The following is a 21,776-nucleotide window of genomic DNA, read 5'->3' on the forward strand; positions in this document are numbered from 1 at the left end:
AGCTCTCGGACTTCTCTGAGAAGTCATTAAGACATACAGCTAACCCCCGAAAACATGAACTGGAAAAACGAAAGCAAACAGAACCCCCCCAGTGGATTTTCCCTTGGTTTGTTAATTTTCTTCACAGTAACAACTCAGATGCAAACCCCTTCTCTTACCAATCTTAGATGTCAGCTCCTTGCATTATGAAACCATTTTTTTTTTTTTAAAGAGGTAAACAGGCAAATAGAAGGAGGAATAGGAGAAATATTTCCCATTGCTAAACCTCCATCAGTAGCTGTTGGAAATAACCTGGTTTATTTTACCAGCCTCATGATGTCAGATTCACTTAGCACACGCCTTGTCGGCTCCAACTGAGGGGCATGCCAACTGCATGACTGACGCACATGGCCATGAGTAAATGGGGAGCAAATGCACAGCTGCTCACTGCTTTTATTTGCCTTCACATGATTTTTGAGAAATTGTATATATTACAGCAGACGTACTTGCCTCAGGTGTAGCAGGTTCTTCCTTTCTCATTGAGTTTGTCACAGCACATGAATTTCATCATTTTCTAGAACAACCAAAAAAACCAAAAGTAAACTGCAAGCATTAAAAAGGAAGAACGAACAACATTTAATTTTGAGGGGAAAATAAAGGATATGCTAAGGAACTGCTGTGACCAAGAGGCTCTGCTCTAGAAACAAAAGCAAATTCTTGAGTGGAAAAGGTAACAGAGATGCTGCTGCTTTTGTAACGCTCAGTAACAGCCAAAATAAGGCTGTTGGAAAGAGGACAGATTTTCACAACAAACAAGCACAACCATAGTAATGTTTCCGTACCTTTTCATACCGGTGTAACAAACTACAAAGATAGTTGACTTACAAATACAGGGGGTTTTTAAATCGTTTTTTTTTTTTTGCAGTCAGCTTAGTTACAGGGAAAGGTAGTTATACAGTTGTTACAGGTCAACTCTAACATATAATCTTACAGAAAAAGGAATCACCATGGCAGTTGGAAGAAAATACGAACTAAAAAAATCAGTGACAGAAAATTAAGAAAGCAGCGTGACCTGAATATGGGGAAGCATAGAAAAGAACTCCCCAGCACATTAGGTTTATAACAGAAAGGACAGGTTTGTGACATGAACGCTGGGCAAGCATTAGGCTATCAAAAGCAGCAACCACCTCCTCACATCAAGGGAGCAGATGAAGCGCTCTAATATCATTGGGGTTTTCCCCACATATCCAGTGTCTTTGGTTTTATGGGCTTTGCCCCTGCAGGAAAAAGTTACTATTGGGATTAAAGATGCCAAACGTACATAAAGTGCGAGTCAAAAGAAAGTTAGAATCCTGTCTTTGAATGAAATTAGATGGATCTATTAAGCCTAATTTAAAATAAGGCCTTCCAGTACGATTTCTGCCCCTTATTTTCTAGGTGTTCTCATGCCACAGTTCACATCCAGCCCTGGCTGAGCAGGACCCAGTTCCGGTTACTTTAGTTCAATGCTTCAGACACCCACATTTTATTCAGACCTCTGCACAAAGCAGTGACAAGTCCTTCTGATTTTTCCCCAAAGGAGGATGTTACGGAGGTAATCAGATCTTTGGTCTGGAAGAAAGCTACTTGTAGATAGATGTCCATTCTGCATCAACTGGCCCCGAGAGATCTGGCTTGCCAGCTGGTGTCAGAGAATGGCTAGGGGAGGGAACAAAAAAAAAAAAAAAACCAACAAAAAAAAAAACCAACACCAAAGAACCCTAAACCCAAACACACCCCCAACCCTGCCCCTCAAAAAACCCCCAACACTACCAAAAACCCAGGCACATGATGCTCATGAAGCACAGGCTAAGGGAGATCCCTGCTGGCAAGGTGCTGAAATACAGGCGCACCACGTTCAACCGCACCTTTCTCCCGTGACGCGAACGCCGAACCCACCGCAGGGTTAGCTCGCATTCCATTTGACACCAGCCTCGGGCTCCCAAAGCCAACGCAGCGCAGCCTGCACAAAGGCAGCGGTTCGGCGGGGTAAAGGGGGAATTCAGTCTCCATTTCACCAGGCTTACCAAGGATAAAAACACCCAGCACACCTAACTAGCATTCTGCTGAAGCAAGGCTGACTGACCCATTTCTACAGCTTCTTGCAGGATGAGACCCAGCTCTTTTCCCACTTACTGCCACTGGCCATTTTTTCTAGCACGACAGGCATTGGATATCATCCCACTTAGGCAACAATTATATCAGGGAAATTATATATCTCATCTACTCACTGTAATTAGTGATACCACATTTAACAATTAAGCAGCAATACTGGGTATTTGCGTATTGGAAAGAACAAGGAACAAAATAAAACAACAGATCCTGTCTCAGGGTTTTTGTATGTTACATTAAACAACTACTACAAAATTTCAATGACTCCAACAAATTTCAAGAGACACAAACCAGAAATAATTCTAACTATAGTGGGCTATCACGGAGATACTTAGAATACATCTGGGGACAAATTAAGCTCAGAAAAATGTTAACAACTACATGAAAGACAGATTAACTTCCAGACCATAAAAATGACTAAGCAAAGAAAGCCAAAGAGAGTCCAAATGAATATCCAGTGATCAACAACGTATTTTACAGGACATTGAGACATTACAAAGAGGTTCAATTTTCCTCTGACAAATGACATATTTCAGAGTAACAGAGATTTCCAGTGGCTCAGAAAACAAGTCTAACTGACACTTAGAATGAAGGAGAGCGTACAGGGTTTTTTTAAAAGAAAGTTTATTACAAATCTATAGGTTTAAGAAAATATCCCAAAACTGTCAAAGTAGTATGAAAAATGCTGTCATCCTATTCACAGTTACCAGCTTTCTCCAATAAACATAGCATACAAAAACTGATAGAAACCATGACAATTCTTTTTGGTGACACAAGTCAGATATCTGTAATTTCAAATCCCCTGCTGACAACCAAGATGCTGCTGGCAGCCCAAGGGAATGATTAAATTGCACAGTTTTTGAGAACTGGAAGTTTGGATGAAAAAGCTATATACATATACACATACCGTATTTTACCACATGTATAGGTAACTCGAGGCAAACAAAACATGGCCCAGCACAATACTTAAAGTCTATAAAAACCTGGAGAGCCAGGGAATGTGTGTATATAGTAGAAAGTTATTCTCTACACTCTGGTTCCCATTTTCTTTTACATCTCAAACCTAATAAAGACCAATTGTTTTTTACTCTCATTTATAAGAACAGTGAAGCTGATGTGTTGTTATACTGTCTTTTCAGACACTGAATATGTTAGCTGTACTGCATGCAGGCACATGATCTAAAAATCTAATGCAGTTAAAACATAATGAAATTAAAAAGGGGATTTTTAGAAGACTGAATTTACTGTAAGTGACCTAACACCTCAAGGTCCCCTGAAAAAGCAAGGCTAACACGGCATTTCTAATGTCATTCACAGATAATTCTTAAGACACACAAATGAGGAAAGAACGGTCCGATACACATTACATTCCTAAAAGGAAGCGGAGACTGCTTTACAAAAGCAGAAAGTTTGCAAGTATGCCACAAATAAAATCCAAACCTGCCCTGCAACTCTAACTCTGGATAACTGGCTGCAATGGTTGGAAGCTGCAGCACAGACCACTGGTAACCATGTTCTCAAATCCTTTAAACTGCACAGGACCTAGACGCCACAACTCAGAGCTGAGGTGCAGAAGACACTTCAGTGTAAGAAGTATGAAGATTTTAAAGAAGCAGGATGAAACGTTTCTGTTGCCATACCTGCTCAAGGTACTCATACAATCTCAAAGAGAACCAAAACCAAACACAAACAACTGTGTAATTTAACTCTGTTTTTATCAGGTACTTGAAGGTCTTCAGGCAGAGGACATCTGGGATTTCCTATTGATCAATCCTCTTTTTACCAACAGCAAAGTGGAAGAAACCAGCATCATAAAAAACTATTTAGTGCATTTCATTGATTTTGCTGTTTCAACTTAAATTGAAAAGGACAGAATCAAGAGTTTTTCCAAGAAAACTACACTGCAGAGAAGCAATTAGAAATCAACAGTCTCTCATCACCAGAGCCAACAGGATGGAAGATGCAGAACTGAATTTACACCAATTTCCTTCCCCAGGCAGATCAGATTAACCTGGAAAATTTCTTAAAAGCCACCTGTTGGTAAGGAGGTTGCCTCGTTCTCCTGCATTTTCTGAACCTGATTTCTGAAACACTGTAATGAAACAGTCAAAAATCTTCACTCCAAAGAAGGAAAATATTTCATGTATATTCTCAGGCATGAACCTTCAGGCTTGGGAAACATTTTTCTAGATTGTCAGCAAGTGTCTGATCAGCCTCACGCAGAACTTCAAGGAAACTCTCCACCTAGAAATGAAATCATAAACACACGCACACACAAAAAGAAAATAACAAAACAAAACAGCTTGCACGGAACACAGAATTCCTACGCTTGGTATAGGGGGCCTTTCTACTTCTGTACCTGCCCACCAGCAGCAGCCAACACTGTACATACCTTTCTCCTAATCCCCACCATTTCAGTTGGCCTCAATTCTGAAACATTATCACCTTCCCCAAATGCTTATTTTATTGATTAAAAGTACATAAAGAAAAGCTCCCTATGAAAAATCTTTAGAGTAATTATTCTATAAAAATATACAGGACACATTTTCAACTATCATAAATTTGCAGACATCCACTCATCTCAGCACAGTTTGATCCTTATACCAGCTGATGATTTAGGCAAAGCTCTGGCTGAAGTAAGCCAGAACAGACAGAGTAAAGACTGTCTGGAATGGCGTATTACCTGTGTCTGAGCAATTCTGACCTATTTCTGTCTCTGACTCTCAAAGGTCTTGCCACCTGAATAGTATTTTTTCAGCTATATTAAAGACCTTGCAACATACTCACTGATGCAAAATACAGAGGTAAGAGGTTCTGAAATGCACAGGAACATGTCTGTTCATTTAAATGTCCCTGGTGTAGTCCTTCTAATGTATTTTCCTGGAAAATAAAATGAGAAATACAGCTTGCACATCATGAACAGCTGTTGAAGAACCAACTCAAAACTTTCTGCACTGTCTGCAGTATGCACTTTGTTCTCAAAAATGGGTAAAACAACCAGAACTTACAGTTCTCAGCGAATGCCAGATGTAGCTAATACATAACAGTGTGAAAGCTCACACACAAGTCTTTTAATCTGAATGCTCCCCTAATAAGGGAGCCCAGCTAAGAAGGTGAGTTCATATATTAATATTCTTTTGTTTTCTTAAATAAATTGGCTTTCATTCAAAAGAAATGGTGACATACACCTAGAGAATTTATCACACAGAATCTTGACCCTGGAGGCACACACCTCAGAAAATCTCTCCCTGCCATCTAACACACATGTTGCTACTCAATTTCTGATTGATTCTCTAATGAATGTCCAGCATGCACCTTCACTGACACAGAAAGATGACCACATTAATAGCAATGTCTGTTTTCTTACCTGTTCTGCAGAAATCCCTCTCTTAGAATTTTGTTTATTCTTACCTTTGTCAGTTCTTGAAGCATATTGGAAAGTAATTCACAGCAAATATCCTTCAAAATTTTTAAATGGAAATCTTCCTCATTAATATCAGCCCCTCCAGTGTCTTCTTGTTCGGATTCCTTTGAGTTATCAACAGCTCTCTTCCCACAGCCCTCCATGTATTGTAAGATACGAATCAAGCTCCCAATCAGAGGCATATCTAACAAAGTAACAAGAAAATGGAAGTTTAACACTCAAAATTCTTCTCCATCCTTTCAAGGTGTGAGAATTCTGAAAACACTGCCAGATTTTACACAAAAGCTCTAGGTATGTACATTCTGACAGTGTTGTTTTGTCAAAGACTGTTTTAAAGGAGCAAGTAGCAATGGAAATGTAATCTAAAACCCAAACCATTTTTTCTGCAAGTTACCCTGTATCTATAGAAAGTATATGCCAGTGGTAAGAAACATGAGAAGGAAAATGTCTCACGAGAGGCTGGTATGTCAAATTTGCATCCAGATATCCTAGCTGATAAACCAAACCAATATAACATCTTTCTGCTGCAGATGACTCTGACCTTCCCAAGGCAGGCTTTTTAATTCTAAAGACTTGTCAATGGACTAAAAAGTAACAAGTGATAAAGAAGGATTTAAGAAAGTGCAGAATCTCCCTCTACTAAAAAAAAAAAGTATTACTATCAAGACCTCGTATTTTAGCAAAGATGAATTGTGCAATTTTCATTAATTTACCCAGTGCAGAAGACTGAACAGAATCTGTAAATTCTATTACTGTAACTCTTCAGAGATATCCAGTAACTGAACTTTGAGCTAGCTGTGATTTTTAAGAGTCACCAGTAAAAAGTCTTACGGTATTCAAACATGTAACTGAATTCTGTGTTCTGAACCGATCTCTAATAAACAGTAATAAATTAATCACCTTTCACCTCATGTACACAAAGTCAACTGTGAAAATAACTTAAAAAAAAAACAAACAAAAAACCCAGAAAAAAGCACAACTTGCTTTTCCTCATCTTGGTGTATTCTTGTTCTGTCTGTGAAGCAAACATAGCAGACAGCACGGACAAAATAGAGGCCAACACAGTCTTCTGCTCCTGCACAATGATCGGTGGGTCATCTGGCTGGCAAAGTTCATGGCAAACGAGGTCATAAAGCAAACTCCAAGTCTCTTTTCCTCCATCAGGAGCCTGCACTTGAGAAAGAAATAAAGAGAACCCACCAACCCAACAAATTTATTCTAGGTACATGAATTATTTTTCTCCCCATTAAATATCTGATGATCCAGACGTTACTGCCGTTCTTGGTGCCATCAAGTGTCTTACCAATAGCCTGAATACCCTCATCCACCGTGGTCAGAAGCTGCAAGATATGCATATAAACATCAAGTCCTTCCGGATTATCTGATCTACACAAAACAAACAAAAAACAAAGACTTATTAAAGATCTGATTGCTGAGTTTATTTTCTGTGTGTTCTGGACACACAGAAGACTATCAGCAATCACTGCCACTCTCTTTGCTAACAAACTAGTTGACTCATTTCAAATTACAAGTACAGCAAAATGTATTCTAGTGATCCGTCAAACTATGCAGCTCCCACTGAAATTAAAATGTTCAGACACAGGTCTCAACAAGGTTAAGAGGAGTCTCCCCAACCATGAAACCAAAAAGAAATCTGACATACCGGACTTGTTTGGCTGCTTCAAGTATACAAGGCACAATCTTGAAATCTGGAAGTTCTTCAGGGGAATCATCTACAGATGGTCCCACAGACCGACAAGTACCATTTTTAATCCAGTTTAACATTAGCTCTTCATCTAGATCAAAGAGTTTGTCCACCACTTCACCCACTTTTACCAGCAATTCAACTGCACAAGAGAGAACGTATAAATTTCAACAAGACTAAAACTGAAGAGCAAAACTTAGCTCACAAAATGCTAATATATAGAAATATTCAGAGTAAATGCAGTGCTGAAATATGTTAGTTTCGTTCATGACCTACTAAGGGTTACTATGTTTAATTCCTTTTTGTGGCATAGATCAGGTGAAGAGCTTGATAAACCGGGTTGTTCGAAAGGCCACACTTTATCATGCCACTTATGAAGCACAAACTTTATTCTGCAAAGAGACTTCACATTCCTGAAAAGTCTCATCTTCTGCTTCTGAAATGAAACTTTCTAAGATTTGTTCCGAAACATGCAGCACTCTGCTAACCTTACATCTGCCAATCTGCATTTCACTGAAGTAGATCTGTGATTTTAATTGGACAGAGCAGGAATTTTGAGCACTGTCATTAAAAAAACCCAGAAACCCAACCAAATTGAAAAAGCTAAATTATTAGGATTCCTAGACAAATCATAACTGCTATTACAATTGAGTCGGACGTGAAACGTAAATGCTATTCAAAATATTTCCATTAATAGGTGCTTAGTGTGTTTTTTACTAAATTAGTGCTAAGAGAGATTTGTGTGCTACTGACTGCATATGCAAACCCTGTGCAGTATTCAGCTGCCGTTCAGAATAACTGAATCATTCCTCCAGTTCGCATTCCACAAGAATGTTTTTTTTTAGAAATGGAAAATACCTATCTGATTTGAAAAAAAAAAAAGTAAATGAGGTCTTGTTTCAAGGACCAAAAATAACACGTGTATAGGCCTGAATGAGGACTATTCCTTTCCCTTGCTGTGCCAAATAACAATTTTTTCTATTCAACTTATTTTGACTCCCCCACAAAGCTTTCTTCTACTGTGGCCACTTTTCTGGTTGGTTTTACATACATTTATAAACCTGCAAAGGCAGAACAGGTTTATTTTGGCATCCTTTAAATTCATGAGGTTTGCTTTATTTTAGAGCAATTCTGTACTTCCAATTGAAAATATTTGTCTTTGAAATGGCATACTTCAGTTCTCATTTTTTTCTGCAAACACCCACCAATTCCCAACTTGTTTTGGCAACTTACCATTTGTAGAGCTGGACATGATAAAGCACACACAGTCATACACGGAAGGGTTTTCTCGGATTCTCTCAACCCAGACATTAGCGACCTCAGGCTGGGAGAGGCAAGTTAACAACAACCTAGACAAGAATTGCCCATTAAACAAATCAGAAGCCAATTCATTCATTTTAATTGTACAAGTGTAAATCCAAAATAATGAGAATGATGTGACAGAAACAGGAAGTTAGCTCACAGCGAACTGATTCCAGAACTATGTGGAAATGATAAAAAGGACAGGAAAAGAAAGGATAATAAAACAGTGAACCCACTTGTCAGTTTTCTTCCCAGGCCTCAGAACATAGCAGAACTACACTAATGATGCATAAATTTCTGAGATGTCCTACCTGCTCGTTTCCAGAAGAGTCGGGGAGTCTGAATCACACAAACGTTGCAGTAACACTTGGCTTTAAGGAGAAAATGCAAAATAAAAGTTAATAAAATCTATCTTTGCTTAAGACAATAATTATAAAAAGGTTGATTTCATAACTGTAGCCATGTTCTGAGATTAAAACCAGCTTCTTCTGACTGTGCATGCATTTCCAGTGTTTCAAGATTGCCAAACTTAGAAATAAAAGATTCAAGAACTTGGGTGATGAAAAAAACAAAAATAATTGTGCTCTGTATTGTTTCTTTCCTTCACTGAACACTTCCCACACATACAGTCAGCCAGAAAGGTGTGAATGAAGATGAGGCATGGCAGGCAAACTTAGTTCCTTCTGAACATCTATTTCATGATTTTGAGTCCAGAAGAGCAGTAGTCGTGAGTGTATAAAGCACATACGCACTTACCCAAGATTCTCATCTTTACTAATGGACATGCATATGTCTTGGAAACAGGCCATATTTCCTAATATTCCCACACAGATTTCCTGAAAAGCCAAAATACAGTATAATGAGGCAACTGCAACGTAGTTCACAATTTTATTTCCACACCCATAAGACAAAAGTAAGAAATTTTCAAAGACATTTTCCAGTTTGGTCTCCAAGTTCTTATGACCCACCAATTTCAGGACAGAGATACTGATTTTTCTACAGAATGCTATTAGACTAGCTTGAAATATACTCATGACAGGTACTATTCAGATATTTAGGTGCTAAGGTGTTCCATAAAAGCAAATATATCTTGAAATCAACTTTGCTTGCATATTCTACATATACTGTTTCGAAGCTAATCTGGCATCCCTATTATTAAAACAATAAAGAATCTCAAGAACAAAACTATTGCCATGTAAGTGTAACCCTCACAGATATTCATCTCCTGCCAAAAGAAACGGGTCTTAATACAAGCTTCCAGCAAAGCCCATTTTCTGATTGCAGAGATCTAAAAAACCAACCAAACCAAAAACAAACCACCAAACCAAAACAAAGCCAAAAGCAGTGCATCCCATTAGGATGTTCACAGCTAAACAATCATTGAAAGGATGCATACTTCTATAAGAGCTCTGAAATACCTGCGGGTAACTCGTGCTAACAGAGAATGCCCTGGGAATCATTCATTTTCAGCAATTTAAAGTTTGTAATCAACTCTGGCTGTTCAAGATTATTTTCTTAATAATTAACATGCTATTACCTCTGCTACATTACAGCAGACACTCTAGAAGACACTATTTCAAGAAAGCAGCTGTGACGGACAATTTGCACTCGCTTCCATATTTTGGTTGTCTCTTCAAAAGATAAAGTACTGAACTTTCAACTGTGTGTTTCTACTGATCTCCTGAAGTAAAGTGTCCGGTAACTTCAGAGAAAGGGAAGTCATACCAACACTGAATACCTTTGAAAACCTATACTGAATTACAGTATAGCTGCAAAGCAATGACATCAAAACAAAGGAAGAAGGAAAAACAAACAAACAAAAAAGTATTACACATTGGTGTCTAGGAGTTCTTAACTGCCAAGATTAGCTTTTGTATTGGGTTTGCGTGGCAAAGTTTTGTAGCAGGGCAGATACAGGGGTGGTTTCTGTGAGAAGCTGCCAGAAGTTTCCACCATGTCCAATGGAGCCAATGCCAGCTGGCTCTTAAACAGACCCACTGCTGGCCAAGGCTAAGCCCATCAGTGATGGCGGTAGCGCCCCTGGGACAACATGTTTAAAAAGGGGCAAAAAAACACCACAACAGCAACTGCAGCCAGAGAGAGGAGTGAGACTATGTAAAAGCAACAGCCCTGTAGACACCCAGGTCAGTGCAGGAGGATCTCCAGGTGCCAGAGCAGATTCCCTGGCAACCCAAGGGGAAGCCCATGGCAAGGCAGGCTGTCCCCCTCGGCCCATGGAGATTCACAGTGGAGCAGATCCCCATCCAATGGTCCCACGGGGATTGGAGCCTGGGCTGGGGCAGGGCTGCTGGCAAGGCTTGTGACCCTGCGGGGACTCACACAAAATGGTCTGTGTCTGAGGGGCTGTGCCCCATGGGAAGGACACCACACTGGAACAGGGGCAGAGAGTGAGGAGGAATGAGTGGCAGAGACAGCGTGTGATGAACCAACCATAACTCCCATTCCCTGTCCCCCTGTGCCACTCAGGGGAGGAGACAGAGAAATTAGGAGTGAAGTTGAGCCTGGGAAGAAGGGAGAGGTGGGCAGAAGGCATTTTAAGATTCAGGTTTTATTTCTCATTACCCTACTCTGATTTGATTAGTAATAAATCAAACTAATTTCCCCAAGTCAAGTCTGTTTTGCCCATGATAGTAATTGCTGAGTGATCTCCCTGCCCCTATCTCAACTCATAAGCCTTTTGTCATCTTTTTCTCCTGCTGTCCAGCTGAGGAGGGGCAGAGTGATAAAGCAGTTTGGTGGGCACCTAGCCTCCAGCCAAGGTCAACCCACCACACTTCGGTATGTCTGACTAAACAAAATTCACGACATTTCTGTTCAGTAATCATGAAATAAGTAATGAGAAAAAAAAAGGCCAGTCTTTACGGGGTTTTATAACAAGCCTTATAACAAGGTTTGATAAACTTAGTCCTTCATCATTAATGACATATATCAGCTTCAACATCACTGAAATAGTTACTGACTAGACTATTAAAAACACTACGAAAAAGCATCTTAAAATTTGATTTTGCGCTTTCTCCTTGTTCCCCTAATGTATTCAAACATGCAACAGAATGAGAGAGATACGTGCAAACCCATGTACAGAGCTATCTACTATTGCTATTAATATGTGACGGCTTTTTGACAGCTCCTACTTACAGTAAGGCGAGGACATTTTGACTTGGCAAAAACTCCCATGAATATATCGGGGGCGTTGAACTCTTGAAGAAATAAAGCGACATCCTGTGGAAGAAACGAATGGCCAAGTAAATGGACCTCTACAATTACCAAAACACAAAATCAAATTTGTTCTCAAAGCACAAGGACTGAACCAAAGAGATGTCAAACTCACTACAAGAGATCGGTTAATACCAACACTCCTTGTTTTTCAATGAAAGATCAAAAGCCCCTGTAGTGATTCAGGATGCCAGTGATTTGCTATACAATGAGCCCCAAAGTCACACTTAGTTTCTTTTTCGGTCTCAACAGAGGCTCAGAGACACTAAGTCAGAGTCCAGCCAATACGTGTTTTCAGTGGCATCACCCTGACATACAAAAAGAAACAAAGGAAAGGATTACCATTAGCCCCTGATCAGACCACACAAATGGTCAGGGTTAAAGGGAGGGCAGGGACACGTGCTATTACAGTGGGGGTCCACTACAGCCAGCCCAACCAGGCAGATGGAGCGAATGAGGCCTTCTGGAGGCAGACAGGAGCTGCCTCATGTTCACAAGCCCTGGTCCTCATGGGGGACTGCAACCACCCTGATATCCGTTAGAGGGACACAGCAGGGCATAGGCAATCCAGGAGATTCCTGGAACACATGGACAATAACTTCCTTCTCCAAATGCTAGAGGAGCCAACGAGGAGAGGTGCCATGCTGGACCTTGTTCTCGCCAACAAGAAGGGGCTGGTGGGGAATGTGAAGCTCAAGGACAGCCTTGGCTGCAGTGACCACAAAATGGTGGAGTTCAAGATCCTTAGGGCCGTGAGGAGGGTGCACAGCGAGATCGCTACCCTGGACTTCAGGAGAGCTGACTTTGGCCTTGTCATGGTTTAACCCCAGCCAGCAACTAAGTACTACGCAGCTGCTCGCTCACGTCTCACTCGCCATCCCCTCAGCAGCACTGGGGAGGAGAACTGGGAAAAAGGTAAAACTCAAAGGCTGAGATAAAAACAATTTAATAATTGACATAAAATAAAATAAAAATAACAATAACGAAAAGGAGAGAGAGAAGGGGAGAGGAATAAAATCCAAAGGGAAGGGGAAAAAACCCCAAGCGATGCACAATACAATTGCTCACCCCCTGCTGACTGATGCCAAGCCAGTCCCTAAGCAGTGATGGCTGGCCCCAGCCAACTCCCCCCAGTTTATATACTGGTATGGAATATCCCTTTGGCTAGTTTGGGTCAGCTGTCCTGGCTGTGTCCCCTCCCAGCTTCTTATGCCTGCCACTCCAGCCCTCTCACCGGCAGGGTCTCAGAAACGGAAAAGTCCTTGACTTAGTATAAACACTACTGAAAATATCAGTGTGTTATCAACATGATTCTCACACCACATCCAAAACACAGCACTGTACCAGTTACTGAGAAGAAAAAGTAACTCTATCCCAACCAAAACAAGGACAGGCCTCTTCAGGGATCTGCTTGGTAGGATGCCATGGGATAGAGCCCTGGAGGGAAAAGAGGCCCAAGAAAGCTGGCTGATATTCAAGGATCACCTCCTCCAAGCTCAGGAGGGATGCATCCCAACAAAGAAGTTGGGCAAAACCCCAGGAGGCCTGCATGGATGAACAAGGAGCTCCTGGACAAAATCAAACACAAAGGGTGAAAGCAAGGACAGGTAGCTGGGATGAATACAGAGAAATTGTCCACATAGCCAGGGACCAGATTTATTAATTCTATCAGACTGATAGAATTAAAGCTGGCCAGGGATGCCAAGGGCAACAAGGAATGCTTCTATAGGTACACTGGTGATAAAAGGAAGACTAGGGAAAATGTGGGCACTCTCCAGAAGAAAATGGGAGACCTAATTATCCAGGACATGGAGAAGGCTGATGTACTCAATGACTTTTCTGCCTCGGTCTTCAACAGCAAGTGCTCTGGCCACACTGCCCAAGTCGCAGAAGGCAAAGGCAGGGACTGGGAGAATGAACTGCTCACTGTAGGAAAGGATCGCCTGAGACCATCTAAGAAACCTGAAGGTGCACAAGTCCATGGGACCTGATAAGATGCATCCATGAGTACTGACAGAACTGGCGAATGTAAGTGGCTAAGCCACTATCCATCATATTTGATAAGTCATGGCAATCCACTGTAGTTCCCACTGATTGGAAAAGAGGAAATTTAACTCCCAGTTTTAAAAAAGGAAATAAGTAAGACCCAGGAAACTGCAGGCTGGTCAGACTCACCTCTGTCCCTGGCAAAAATCATGGAGCAGATCCTCCTGGAATCTGTGCTAAGGCACAGGGAAAATAAGGAGGTGATTGGTGACAGCCAACATGGCTTCACTAAGGGCAAATTGCACCTGACAAATTTAGTGGCCTTCTGTGATGGGGTTACAGCGTTGGTCAATGAGGGAAGAGCAACTGATGTCACCTACCTGGACTTGTACAAAGCATCTGACACTATCCTGCACAACATCCTCATCTCTAAACTGGATACACATGGATATGACAGATGGACTGCTGGGTGGATAAGGCACTGGCTAGATGATCACACTCAAAGAGTTGTGGTCACCAGCTCCAAGCGGAGACCAGTGACAAGTGGCATTCCTCAGGGGTCGCTACTGGGACCAGCGCTCCTCAACATTTTTGTTGGCAACACAGGCATGGGATCGACTGCACCCTCAGCAAGTCTGCCAATGACACCAACCTGTGTGGTGAGGTCAGCATGCTGGAGGGAAGGGATGCCATCCAGAAGGACCTTGACAGGCTTGAGGTAGGCCTGTGCAAACCTTGTGAAGTTCAACACAGCCAAGTGTGAGGTCATGCCTGTGGGTGGGGGCCATCCCAAGCACAAATACAGGCTGTGCGGAGAAAGAACAAGAGCAGCCCTGAGGAGAAGGAAGTGGGGGTGTTGGTGGTTAAGAAGCTCAATATGGCCTGGAAATGTGCACTTGCAGCCCAGAAAGCCAACCGAATCCTGGGCTGCATCAAAAGAATTGTGGGCTAGCAGGCTGAAGGAGGTGATTCTCCCCCTCTAGTCGGCTCTCCTGAGAGCCCACCTGTATTACTGCTCTGGGGCTCCCAGCACAGGCAGGACAAAGAACTGCTGGAGGAAGTCCAGAGGAGGCCACTAAGATGGTCAGAGGGCTGGAGCACCTCTGCTGTGAAGATAGGCTGAGAGAGTTGGGGTTGTTCAGCCTCGAGAAGAGAAGGCTCCAGGGAGACCTTACAGCAGCCTCCCAGTACCTAAAGGGGCCGACAGGAAAGCTGGAGAGGGGCTTTTTACAAGGCCATGTAGTGACAGGTCAAGAGGAAACAGTTTTAAACTAAGAGAGGGTGGATTTACATTAGATATTAGGAAGAAATTCTTTACTGTGAGGGTGGTGAGGCACTGGTACAGGCTGCCCAGAGCAGCTGTGGGTGCCCCATCCCTGGCAGTGTTCAAGGCCAGGCTGGATGGGGCTCTGAGCAACCTGATGTAGTTGAAGACATCCCTGCCCATGGCAGGGGGCTGGAACTGGGTGATCTTTAAGGCGCCTTCCAACCAACCATTCTATGATTCTACAAGTCGACCATTCTATGAAAAGAAAAAATCTCCTCATTTTACCACACTGAAACACAAGATTAGTTCTCTATTTGGGAAGTAAAGGACACATCTTCTATGTTTATTTAAAATACCTAAATAAACAGCCAAGGAATATAATAGTAGCAATAAAAAAATACCTCTTACTTGAATATTTGTTCCAGCAATTTGAGAATGTTGAGAAAAATACCAAAAAAGCTATGTGACATTGACTGCAGGTCTGTAGCTAAACTTTAAAAGGTTGTTGATCTATCAGAGAAAACTACACTTCCCACCAGGATGCATTACAAATGCTAGAGGGAAATATGCCTATTTAGAGATGGCATCAATATTATCTCCATAATCAAACTGCTGAAGATACAGGCTATGCACCTGGGTTAAATTCAGCTATAGCTAAGGTGCTGTCTTCTAGTAACTCTGAGCTTTGGTTCACCTCCTGCATATAATACAGAAAACCAACAGGTGTGCATACGGCCCCATTAGTGTCAGCTGACTCAAAGCAACAGCACCCCACAATCCTTCAGCCAGCTGGAGGGACGGTCGGGCAGACCACCTCGTTTCTTTTACATTCATACACTGTTCTGCTTTACATCCTCAAGCAGCAGCATGGGGCCCAGCAGCTAGGAGTGCTTTTGCAAACTAGTCCGGGCTTAAGAGTGCACACAACATTCTTGCTCATTTTGAAAGGTAGCCTTCCTGATGTGCCTGCGTGATGCCAATTCACCACACCTGCCCTGCCTAAGGACTCTCAGGGCACTGTCAGCCAAACGATAGAGTAATCAGTACAACCAGAAGCTGACCGAGTCCACATAATTCTGTGTCTTCGCCCGCTTCCAGAAGGATCCTGACAACACACAGGGCAGAAATGCCCGTAGCTGTGAACCACCCTCTGGGTCCAATTCCCACACACCGCTCCTACCTCATCCATGGACATGTCCCACACTTTGCAAATGTCATTCTCCATCTCTTCGTCCAGCTCCGTCTGGGTTTCCTCGGGGCTTACAGTGGGCTCTGTCTTCTCGGGGCTAATGACCTGGTGCGAAGGGGTGGGGGGCACACAGGGGTACGGCGTTACGTGAGCTACCACCGACAGATGCCATCAAACGCTAACAACCACCTGTCGCTTGTCACAGCGTCAAAACAAACACACACAAGCAGGAACTCAGCGTGCCGAGCGGCCCCGGGAGCGGCCCCCAGCAGCCGTGAGGCACTGGGCGCTCACCGGGCCCGCCCGCCTCTTCCCTCCCTCACGGCGCTCCCGCCCCCCGTGAGGCGCTGGGAACCTACCGGGCCCGCCCGCATCTTCTCTCAGGGCGCTCACCGGGCCGCCCGCCTCCCCTCAGAGCGCTCCCGCCCCCCGTGAGGAGTTGGGAACCTACCGGGCCCGCCCGCACCTTCCCTCCCTCACGGCGCTCCCGCCCCCCTGAGGCGCTGGGCGCTCACCGGGCCCGCCAGCCGTGAGGCGCTGGGAACCTACCGGGCCCGCCCGCATCTTCCCTCCCTCCCGGTGCTCCCGCCCGCCCTGAGGCGCTGGGCGCTCACCGGGCCCGCCCGCCTCCTCCCTCAGGGCGCTCCCGCCCCCCGTGAGGCGCTGGGATCCTACCGGGCCCGCCAGCCGTGAGGCGCTGGGCGCTCACCGGGCCCGCCCGCCTCTTCCCTCCCGGTGCTCCCCCGCCCCCTCCAGCCCCGCACCTCGATGAGGCGGCTGAGGATGCTGAACAGCCAGTGCTTGCTGTACACCGTGTTCCCCACCGCGTCACCCTCCTCTTCCTCCGCCTCGCTGGAGGGCGGCGACGGGTTACGGTCCATGGCGGCCCACCGCCTCCCCGGCACCAACGAGGCGGCGGCCAGAGCGGCGCCCCGCGGCGCCCCCCCGCGCCCCCTGCCGGCGCGGAGCCCATGGCTCTCGGCAGCCGCTGCGGACCCCCCTGGGCTGCCGGGCCCGCAAGCCCCCCGCCCCGCCCGGCCGCAGTCCCCCCGGGAGCACAGCCAGCAGCCAGGCGAGCAGCGTTCGGCAGAATTCCTTTATTCGACTGCACGGGGGAGGTGTCGCAGCGGAGCAGCGTCAGTACTTGCTGGGCAGCCCGGCGGGCCGGTAGCGGTTGGGGTCCCCGCCGCTCCTGCCCCACTTGTTCGCCTCCTGGTCCGCCTGGGTGTCCTCTGCGCCTCGGCCGCTCAAGTCGCTTTGCCATTTCTCCCGGGCATCGCTAGCAGGAGGAGAAAAGGCCACCTGAACTAAGCAGCATTTAACTCCACTCGGTGTTGGTTTCCTCACTCCTGCAAAACTAACTTTTCCACAGGACTCCTCGGGGTGAGATTCAGTTGTCTGGGAACCACCGTGGAATCCAGAACTGTTACAGGGAGAGCTCCTTATCGCCAGGAACGGAGAGGCAGGGAATCTGCCTCCTCAGGAGGATAAGAGGAAAGGCTCACACTGATGTGGGAGGAGAGGCACCATTCCTACAGCGACAGGCTGCTCAGACACAAACGGCTCCCCCACCACTGCCCTTCTAGGCCAAAAGCTCGGTACAAGAGAAAGGACTTCACTCCCACCAGAATGCTGGATCCCTAGCTACTCATTGTTAACAAGTCAAATAGCATCCATTACCTGATCACTCTAGCAGCCCAAGCACCACCAGGTCCTCTTCGGGCAGCTTCATAATTCCCACGAGCATGGAAATATTTGTCAGCACCTATATAATTTGCTTCGCGCATGTCCCGGTATGCCCTGTACATATCCCATGCCCCTGAAGAAAGAAGAGAAACAGAGGTGATGACTAAAGAGTCATCCCAGAAAGAGTCAAGCACCATTTCAGCCAGGAGCTGGAAGGCCCAAGGAGCAGTAACACCGGGAGGTGCTTCCCCACATCAGCCCTTGCACAGGGCTGAGCCCACGGGAGGGGCCGACAGGGGCTGATCAAGGCCCTCTTCCAGCAGCAGGACACAGCGAGGTCCCTCACGTGGAGCAGCGGACCCCCCAGCTCCGAGGGCTGCGTCCATACCGCCAGTAACCTGTGCTCGGGGAGGGGGTTCCTGAGGGAAAGCTAACAGCGGCTTACCTCCCACTGCATCCCAGACAAATCGTCCGCTTTCGCGTATTCCTGGTATGTCAGCATTTGCGCATACAATAAAGGAGAGCAACACAAGGCAGACACAGAGCCTCATGGTTCCCAGCCCGAGCCTGACACAGAGCTGCAAGACAATCAAGAGAGATGAGCAGCTCTGGATCACCTCTGAGGGACTGCCGACAGGGCACCCATCACACCCATAGCTGTGCCCGGGCAGCTGCCCCAGCGCTGATGGCTGTAGCCCAGGAGCCCGCTTCTCCCTCCACAAGGAGTGACACCCTCTGCCTGACCACAAGCTTAGCCAAGCACTCAGCAACAGAGGCAGATGGACACGAGAAACCTGCATTTTAGCATTCCCTGCTGCGGCTATCGTAAGTACAGGGAAGCCCCACGTGCTAAAGCATTAGTCCTGCTCCTGAACGCCAGCTAAACCTATCACATACAGCTCACATATAGCTCAGAGTATCACTCACCACTGAAAAAAGGCAAAGCCAAAGGAGATGGAGCTTGTCTTTTCTGCTCTCAGGCTCAGAGAGGGTATTTATAAGCAATTCAAACCCCTCAAAACAGGAACCTGGAAAGGATATCCATTTCTGGGAATTCCCCACCACCACTCCACTTCCAACACAGAAAGCATTACGGTAAGCCTGTCCTTGTCCTTACTGAAAGTTCATTGCTCCTGTTACGGAATTGTTTAGAAAGTATGTGGTGCTTCCTCAGCTGTCCATGAGACTATTTGCTCCTCAGAACAAGCAGGCTGTGAGAAACTGCCTAGAAGACTGAAGTGTTTTGCACACTTGAAGTGTTATAGCTGGTTTCAGGGTGACACTTTTGTTCGGCTCTTGTGCTGGACAGAGCTTGGAGGAGAAGGTAGCCGACAGCCCACGCTGTATGTTGAAACAAAAGGTCAGGTCTGTGCCAGTGCATAAGGAATGGACAGCTGCATTACCAGGTTGGCTGCAAGAACTGCTAAATGAAATTTCCATGCGTGCTGGGATGACAAGATGGATTCCAGAGTTGATGGAATGGAAAACTTGAAGCACTGCTCTTAACTCCATTGCAAAGCAAACTGCGTACAGCTCCGTCCCTGCTGGTCATACTTTGCACATACGAGGGTGTGAATGGCTGCTTCATCCTGCCTTTGCTTGCTCTCACAGATCCTTCTTGAGGGACTTCCAGCCCTCCCGCTGCAACAGCGGCTCAGTGGGGCTCAAGTGGGCTAAACTAAGGAGAGTTTTTGATGCAGCAATAAACATTTTACCTAAGGAGAAGTTCAGATCCATACGGATACAAATCTACTAGATTTTAAGATCAATATATTAACTGTCAGGCCCTTTTGGCATGGTTCACAGCTTCAGCACCCACTGTGCTCTCTCTGCATAGAAGCCTGCATGCTTCCCTTTGTTAACAACTGACACAACTGTTATCCCTGCAGAAAGCTCTAGGTTTGAGTGCAGATGCACTGCAGAATGAACATGCAGAATGTCTCCCCATTGAGTGGTCTCTTACATAACTTAACAAGTCTAAGAGAGCTTCTTTAAATTCTTTGCAGAAGAGGTATGCGTAGACGCCTCATTCACAACTCTGTCGCTTGAAACAGCCACTAGAGCTGAAGGGCAGAGGCATGAGATAAAAGAGGTGCAATAACAAATGCCAGCAGCTAACTTCCTTGGGCATCACTGAACTTCAAAGAATTTAGCTTAAGGGAAGACGAGACATTTTCCACAGACAGGCCTGGCATGGCAGGACAGATATTCTTTAGCAAACTGCATCTCTGAACAGAACAATTTGAGATGAGAATCTAAACCCTAACCTAATGGACAAGGAAACCTTCCAAAAATCAGGGGGTGAGACACATGATTTTGTCCCCTGCCACCCCTGAACCTGATACTTAACAGCTCAGTAACTGCAGAGACCGTGTTTTGCTGCAACTCTGCATCCTAGTGATGACTTACACCTTTAGAGTACTTGTCAGCTCAAGTGCCTTCTCTGCTGGCCACAAGTAGCCCTGTCTGTCACCGTTTTGGTTTCGATTTAAAAGAAAAAAGAAAAAAAAAGACTGGAAAATTATCCCTGTAAGTTGGGGTACAGGCTCACTAACATGCCGTTGTGCCCAGGGACCTAGAACAGAGCATTACCTTCAAAAGTGACTTAGTAGAACTTTTCCCTACAAGAGTTCAAACATTTTGGGCCACAGAGGATATCTGTGAGTCTTCTGCTGTGGTCTGCTGTGTTTTACACTCTTTTCAAACCAAAATTTTCTGCAAAAAGCACAGGCGTGAGGATAATTGCAAGAAGGTAGGTGCTGGAGGGGATCTTTAGAACCTCTTGGATTGCAGCCCCTTGACTTGTCTCCGACAAGGAGGGCAGCTAACAGCCTGAGCACTAATTTCCCATACCCTCTTGGCCTGCTTTCCAGGTCACAGCCCTTGGCCCACAGAAACAAGCTGCAGCCAAAACTGTTGCTTTTGCAACAGAAACAGGCAAGCTGCCCCCGAGTGTGCTGAAGGGTTTGAACAGAATATTCCTTTCTGGCCTAGCACTAAAACACAGGCTGCACACGCACGCTGGGTAAACATACACGTACAGAGGCACCTGGAAGATTGTTTTCTGGGTTTGTACATTCTGATGTAGTTAGGATAAAAAGCAACCTCAAAATGGTTGCCCTGTAGTTCTAAATACCTATAAATGCAAGCTACACCCTGCAAACATTCTGCAATGTAGACATTTTGTAATCTAAGTCTCAGATTGAGAAAGGGGATGAGGTGAATTCCCAGCTTAGGCACAATAATAGATCCAGTAATTCCTTACTCTGGGAAGCAACAGCACCTTATCTAAGTTTACACAAGCAATAGTTCACCTCAGGAGTTTTGCCACGCTGGTATATGGAATATTTACTAGCATTGGCCTCAGGCTTATAGACGCGTAGAATGACTGCAAACTTGGCCCCTCTTCAAGAAACAGACTGCATATGCAAATATTTATTTTAAATAACATTGCTTTCCCCATAGGTTTTTATTATGATTTTAACAGTTAAATAGTTGAGGCAGGGATGAAGCTTTTATATATATTTTTTGGAAAAGCCACCCAACCACCACCACCACAGCTTCCATTTAAAGTTGCTCCGGGCAGAGCCCCCTTTATTCACCTCTGCTTTTCCCTTTCCAACAGTCACCAAAACCAAAGATGAGCCACAGCTCATCTGCTTCAGCACTGGTTGGCTTAAAGTATTAGCAGTGCACGCTGAGCTGGCTGACAGGAGCTGGCAGGGGCTGTAGCTTTAGGATGAGAGCATTGCTCTCTACAGCTGTGACTTCTGAACAGGACACCATTTCTTTTCACAGTCCCTTCACCTTACCCATACGAGATGAAAACACACAGATCAAGAACAAGAAACTG

The 21,776-nt window shown here is 44.9% G+C and overlaps 2 protein-coding genes across 2 annotated transcripts; both read right to left on the reverse strand.

Moving 5' to 3' along the window:
• Positions 1-414: 414 nt before the first annotated feature.
• SAAL1 (serum amyloid A like 1) lies at positions 415-17,174 on the reverse strand. The gene is made up of 12 exons (XM_055722174.1): positions 17,002-17,174; positions 16,229-16,342; positions 11,718-11,801; positions 9,318-9,397; positions 8,873-8,932; positions 8,493-8,608; positions 7,218-7,401; positions 6,858-6,940; positions 6,539-6,727; positions 5,542-5,738; positions 4,918-5,010; positions 415-4,374 (listed from the first exon to the last, which is right to left on the reverse strand). Exons 1-12 carry the CDS (start codon positions 17,116-17,118, stop codon positions 4,282-4,284), a joined length of 1,410 nt encoding a protein of 469 aa, XP_055578149.1. The 5' UTR covers positions 17,119-17,174; the 3' UTR covers positions 415-4,281.
• Positions 17,175-17,319: 145 nt separating this feature from the next.
• LOC102057142 (serum amyloid A protein-like) lies at positions 17,320-18,988 on the reverse strand. Its single transcript, XM_005442760.3, has 4 exons — positions 18,851-18,988; positions 18,369-18,501; positions 17,918-18,056; positions 17,320-17,516 (listed from the first exon to the last, which is right to left on the reverse strand). Exons 2-4 carry the CDS (start codon positions 18,472-18,474, stop codon positions 17,375-17,377), a joined length of 387 nt encoding a protein of 128 aa, XP_005442817.1. The 5' UTR covers positions 18,475-18,501; positions 18,851-18,988; the 3' UTR covers positions 17,320-17,374.
• Between the last annotated feature and the right edge of the window lie 2,788 nt (positions 18,989-21,776).

The sequence above is a fragment of the Falco cherrug genome, chromosome 10, assembly GCF_023634085.1.
Source record: "Falco cherrug isolate bFalChe1 chromosome 10, bFalChe1.pri, whole genome shotgun sequence".
Taxonomy (NCBI): Eukaryota; Metazoa; Chordata; class Aves; order Falconiformes; family Falconidae; genus Falco; species Falco cherrug.